Source organism: Hippoglossus hippoglossus, chromosome 5 (genome assembly GCF_009819705.1).
Source record: "Hippoglossus hippoglossus isolate fHipHip1 chromosome 5, fHipHip1.pri, whole genome shotgun sequence".
Taxonomy (NCBI): Eukaryota; Metazoa; Chordata; class Actinopteri; order Pleuronectiformes; family Pleuronectidae; genus Hippoglossus; species Hippoglossus hippoglossus.
In genome coordinates this window covers 11,589,837-11,596,231 of record NC_047155.1, presented here as the reverse complement: position 1 = coordinate 11,596,231, position 6,395 = coordinate 11,589,837, and the positions used below count along the sequence as shown (strand labels likewise).

At 41.4% G+C, this 6,395-nt stretch overlaps 1 protein-coding gene across 2 annotated transcripts; it reads right to left on the bottom strand.

Annotated features, from left to right (window-relative positions):
- Nucleotides 1–22: 22 nt before the first annotated feature.
- LOC117761542 (N-acetyllactosaminide alpha-1,3-galactosyltransferase-like) lies at nt 23–6,134 on the bottom strand. Of its 2 annotated transcripts, none has more exons than XM_034585534.1 (6): nt 5,920–6,134; nt 4,045–4,119; nt 3,837–3,926; nt 2,850–2,945; nt 1,343–1,480; nt 23–715 (listed from the first exon to the last, which is right to left on the bottom strand). In XM_034585534.1, exons 2-6 carry the CDS (start codon nt 4,047–4,049, stop codon nt 31–33), a joined length of 1,014 nt encoding a protein of 337 aa, XP_034441425.1. In that variant the 5' UTR covers nt 4,050–4,119; nt 5,920–6,134; the 3' UTR covers nt 23–30. The 2 variants fall into 2 exon arrangements, with proteins under 2 accessions (XP_034441425.1, XP_034441424.1); XM_034585533.1 differs by having other exon boundaries at nt 4,045–4,122; nt 5,927–5,985.
- Between the last annotated feature and the right edge of the window lie 261 nt (nt 6,135–6,395).

Sequence of the window (6,395 nt, the reverse complement as noted above, 5' to 3'; positions counted from 1 at the left end):
TGGATTTTGTATTTGAGTGTTGGAAACGCATTAAGCACTGCGGAGCTTCTTGTACTGTTTTGGCGCCCACTCCAGTCGCGTGACTTTTATGTCGCTGTTTTGGCTGATTAGCGGGTCCCAGCAGTACTCAGGGGACAGCACCCTGCTCGGTTTGTGAAGCCACAGGTACTTGTTCAGGTGACTCTCGTCGTGCCACAGGGCCTCCACATTATTCTCTTTGTCCGCCATGATGCTCCGGTAGCAGGCGTCAGCTATTGCTTTCACGCTCTCACACAGGCCTCCAAAGATGGCAGCGTGGTAGTAGAAATCCCCCGTCTTCATGCAAGCTTTGGACTTTGGGTTGCGGTCGTAGGTGTACAAACTCTTCGGGAGGCGGTAGTAGTAGGCGTGGAGTAGAGCCACAGAATCTCCCAGAGCCTCCGAGCCAAATCTCCCGGTGAACACCTGATCCACGTCGAAGCAGAAGACGTGCGTGCAGCGATGGCGAATATCTGTCTCTATGACGTCCGATATAGTCTTCATTCGCATCATAGAGATGTCCTGCCACCTCGAGTGCTTCTCCACTTTGATCACCCTCAGGCTCCGCAGAGGAGGGAGCGTCATGTTGGGCACCTTTTCCGGCGTGTCTGTGAATACGTAATACGTCACCGGCAAACCCAGCATGAAGTGACGTTCTGATGAGTTCAGGAAGGTGGGGAGGTAAGCATCCAGGTACCTTTGATGGAAGTCGATACAAGAGCAAGCTTTATTTTCTATCCTCTCAGTTACTACAGTCACAGTAAACACGCAACGGAAATTGGCAGTCGGTAGAACCACATTGAAGTTAGTTTTGGGTTGGATATTGACAGACGTTTATGAGGGTTTTAACTTCCGGACCATCAATAAAATCCTGTTTTCAATAGGAGATAATAAGGTTTTTTAATGGCTTCCAATACCCACTGACTCCAAACAAATACCAAATTGGATTTTTACCCCAATGCCCCCCACACACACACACACACACACACACACACACACACACACACACACACACACACACACACACACACACACACACACACACACACACACACACACACACACACACACACACACACACACACACACACACACACACACTATAAAACATTTGAAAAAATCCATACGTTTTTTAAAAATATGGATATGGACAAAGCGTTAAAATTCATTAAAAGAGGTGTATCCTATTTGTCTCAGGTAGCAATAATATCTGATACGATTTGGAGTTAGTGAGTCACAAGGCTTGGAAGCGATTAAAAACAAGGCATTTATCATCGTCGGACCTAAAACTAACTTCAGCGCTGGGTCGTCGAGTGAAACTAACCTGCCGACAGCAAACACTGTCAGAGCCACAGAGGAGCCTGCCTCTTTGTGCATCGAGTCGTAAAGGAAAGGGTCAAACATGCCCTCCCAGATGATGGGAGCTCTCCAATCTGTGCATGTTTGCACGTCACGTCTGGTCCTGAAACAGAAAAAAAATTAAACAAATGTTTAAACTGTGTCAGGCTCAGGAAAATCACTTCCAGGAATTATTTGCAGAGTTTTTGTTGCCCTTCCCAAGATGTGTGACTTGAAACAAAACCTCCCTCAGTTTAATCGACCTCGGGGGGTTGTTAACGCATTCTGTAAATAACGGCGACATTTCAGTGATTTCACCTTATTTAGCGCCAAAACATTCAAATAAAGTGGTGTGTATTTACAGCAATATTTGTGAACTTTTTCATATAAATTTCTTTCCGTTAAAATATATTAAATATGTTAATTCTAAATATTAAAATCTAAATGTAAAATCTAAATGTTGAATCTAAAAGTTCATTTGAAACTCAAATCTAAATGTTAAATGCAAATCTTATTAAATCTAAATGCTCATCTAAAACTAAATGTTTACAATTGACACCCCATAGTATTGTAAGATGTGGGACCTAATTTAGAACAAATAAAGAACAAATATAGAACAAATGTTTAATTCCTTTACAAATCATGTACAGTCAACTGAATTTACCACACATGAACTGTCTGAATACATAACAGGATGTTTTTCAGTTTCATTGTGTTATCATGGAGTATTAACAGCATATTGATGAAGAACAATAATGTTTTTTTTTATTTTAGCATGAAGCTGCATCGTAACAGGATGAATATAAAGTGAAGGGGTCTGAAAGCTTCCTAATGCACGGTACAGTCTTGTGCTTGTCGGCCCTTCCTATGGGTTTTTCCTCACAGGTTCATGCGGTAAAGAAATTTATGCAAACTGAGAGAATCAAAGTCATTCTGTGTCAAAGGGAAGAGGAGCGATCGTGGGTAGACTCCACATTGGCCGCTGTTGTGCTGAAAATATTAATAATCAACCTCATTTAAAAAGAGGAAAGATTTTGTGTTCTCTCTCCGTAACGTCAAGCTATTATAAGTAAACTTTCGAGAATTTACTGCAGCAAAGTAACACGACTAATCGTGGTCACAGAGCCTCCAGCCCAGCACTGAATTTGGTTTATCAGCCAAACTGAGATTAGATTACCATTATACCTCAACAGATAAAAGGTGCATTATTTTCCACCAGGTACGTGGAAGCATAACAGGCAGTAGCCAGGGGGCAAATAATCCAACGAATCTGTCCAACTCTTGTAACAGAAAAATAAAAGAGGAAAATCAACTAGTTTGGTATTCTAAAACAAACTGTGGTGCGCCTGTTGACAGATTTTCATCTTGACCTCTTAAGTTAACCTGCTACAGAGCTGGTTAACCTAACCTAACCCAAAATAAAATAAGATCATGGTTCTCAGAGTTTGAGTAGTGAGCAGACAGTGGCAGAACTTAACGTCTTAATTTCTTACACGAGGTCGAGCCCAGCATCCGCGCTGTTGTCCTGAAGCAGATCCCGAGCACTCTCCAGTTTACATTTGTCCATAGGCATGATGTTCACTAAAACTCTGGTGAAGAAAAAAATACAACAAAATTTAAATAATGTAGTGTTTGTTATTTGGCAAATTAATGAATCTACACTCAGTGGGCAGTTTATTAGGTACACCGACGCAGTCTGTTGATACCCTACAATAAACCCCATCTTCACGAAGGTGCTGGTCAACTGTGTTGCACCCAGAAAGATGGACGACGTGTTTCCACTTCCTCCCACTATCCAGAAATGAAGCCAGAATATCCTGGATACAAACGCCACCGTCTTGAGCATTTGGAGCCAGATTCGGGCGAATAGCGATTGGGGGATGGAGCTGCAGTATCGAGGTCACATCTATACACATGCTCGACCAATCACGAGTCAGTCTTAGCTGCCAATCATGACCCTGTTTTTATAGCATCAAAAAACGGAACACTTGGACGTACGTCAGTCTGATGAGAACTACATATATGTACAGACACCATCCTTGAGATCTATTTAAATTAAATCTATTTGACATGTACTGTTTAGTTTGGCCCATGTCCCATCCACTCACATGGGGGAGGCAAGGCTTATCACCTATACTGCAGCCAGACACCAGGGGGTGATTGAGATGCTTTGGCTTCAGTTTTGGGGAGCTGACATGTCGTCCATCTTTAAATACAGTCTGTGGTTGCAGCAGCACAGGGAGGTGTTTTGTTATTTAGCCCCCCTCACTCATATACTAAATGGAGTGAAAAAAAACATCTATCACTTTAAAATCAGTGCAGTTAATCAGTACCAGAATCTGCAGGCTCCAACATGAGGTTGAATTAGAAAGTCTCAAAACAGCCTGCATTGGTTTCCATTAAGTGTTCCCTATAAACTGATGACTGGGGGTATGTGGCGTCTCCTACATCTAATTGTTCTGATTTGTTTTGGTACTCGCCTCAAAGACGGAGAACTGAAGTACAAAACACACAGCAGAACCGGAAAGCAAAACACGCATTTCCAAAGACCCCTTAACCTCTGGGAAAATCTGCAGGAATAAAGACGAGACAGACAAAATTAGAAAAGCAAATTATGAATCTTAATCTAGAGAGTTATGTGGAAGCAAAAGCTCCTGAGCACACAAAGCTGTCAAATCTGATACCCACCCCATTCTTGAAAAACACAGGCATCCAACTTCGGTCGACCAATCTCCCTCTTGCCAAATAATTAAGTGGAGGCAGCTGTAGACGGAACGACAAAAGAGAGAAGAGAAGGGAGAGTGTTACAGTTTCAGCTCAAATATATGTACAAACTCTTTACTTCAGATTCACACTCACGATCAGGGCCTTAATTACAGTCTGGTAGTCTGAGGCAAAATTGTGTCACTGTCCAAATACGTATGGAGCAGACTGTATCTTCACCAAGGAGGTTATGTTTTCACCCCTGTCCGTGTGTTCGTTGTAAGGAAGATTACACAAAAACTACTGGGTGGATTTCCACAAAACTTGATGGAAGAAAACAGTATGCATCAGGGAATAACCCATTTAATTTTTATGTGGATCAAACAGGCAGGGGTGGAAATATATCGGCAGAAGTAATAAGGAATCGATCAGTCATGTTTAGGGGACTGATATTTATGACTCAAATAGAAATTCCGATCTTCGAAAGGAGACTGTTGGGCCTTGGTCTACTGAGTGCCCTTGTTTTAAGTATTGATACAACATCGACATTTTTAGAATTGATTACAATATTACACTTACCTTGAATATATTTTTCTACAAATCAGTTTACGCAAATGTTTTATTTTTAAGTAAAACGAAATCTAGCAAACAATGCTGTCATCTATATAATTGTGAGAATAAAACATGCAATTCATGCAGAAATCTAGATTTGGAATAAAAACAGATACAATTAAATTAACGAATACTCTAATTTACTTTAAAATTAAATGATGCAGTATGGATTAGTCAAACATTCTTACAAAAGTAAAACGTTTCTGATTTTATGTTACTGCCTCAGTTTCTTGTTTCTGCTCTGCAATGACCACAAAGTTTGTTTTAATGCCAAACCTCATTTCAATCATTTGTAAGGTTTCATCATTAAATTCATCAATGTACAACAAGTTACAACAGACTCTCAGTACATTTCATCAAAGATTTGATTTCTTTTTCCATTTCCCTGCTCCACTGACTCTTTACTTTATGTTCCAACGCTGCTCATGAGAGTCATAATGATGATCCAGTGAATTGTGCTAATGTCTGGTTTCTGCATTCTGAAGACTGAGCCTGTGGTTGAGGACTCGTGATTTTCATAGGCAAGTTCTGCATTTTGTGATTAAAGATAATAATATTTCCTTTTGTGTTGTAATACTTGTGAAAACTACAGCAAAGCAAGCAGGGAAACAAATCCATAAACTGGAAGAGTGTAGATTGGATCAGGGAGGGGATCGTTGCAGTATTTGCCAGTTGAGTCACTACCATGACTCAGGTCAGGTGTACAATAAGCTCTTTCAATAAAAACCTGTACGATACCTGTGCATTGGGCCCGTTCATGCTTCAACAGTTGCTTAGAAGTTTGTACCATTTTATTGCTGATCATTTCAAGTCGCAAATGTCTAAATTATACTTAAGTGCTCAGCCACAGTGTATTTTTTAGAGCTGGGGAAAGAAACCCTGCAGAATTAAACCCAAATTTCTGTCACGTGGTCTTTTGTTGCCCTTGATTTTCCAGTTATCTCCTGACTTAGTGTGTGAGCGCTAATATCGCATCTCGGCTGCACTCTGCAGAGATGTCAGGTTTGAAGCGAACATCGTGTAACCTGTGCTGCCGTTTGCGGAAGCGGCTGTAACATTGTTAACCAGCTGTTTGCGAGTAAAAGAAGAATCAAAGAATCAGACCCAATCTTCTCTGACGTTCACGACAAAAATCATCTTAATCATCTCGTAATCTCCTCGAAGTGTCTGTTTCAAGAATCTAGAGCAATTGAGACATTTCTAATAGCTCGCTGCAGATGGAGGATAAAAATGTGAGAATAAACCCACCTGAGAGAGGCTGAACGAACTCCTCCTATCCGCAGGTCAATGAATAAAAGATGCAATGACCTTCAGGGGAAGAAAAAGAAGTGTCACCTTCTGTCTCCAGTCTTCAGTTGGAATTAACCCCAAAGAAAAGGGAGTGGCTCCTTTACAAAGTTCCTCTGCGGGCGTATCCAGGTAAGAATGCATGTGTCCCTCCCCCCGCCGCAGATGGTGTCAGTACCCGCAGAGAGAGACTGGAGGCGCATAAAACGTTTTCGAGTCTATGGGTAGATTGTTGTCACGCCTTACAATTCTCTCGCTCTGTGTCTCACGCCCATCTGCACAAGCAGCCTGATAACTGACACCCTGAATCTATAATTGTTTTGCATATGCCAGTATCTCCCCCTGCAAGAGTGGATGAAAACAAACAGCGAGTATGATGCCTGTTGCTGTGGCATTGACTTAGCCTCGATCTCATATTAAACTTGTGTTTTCTGGTT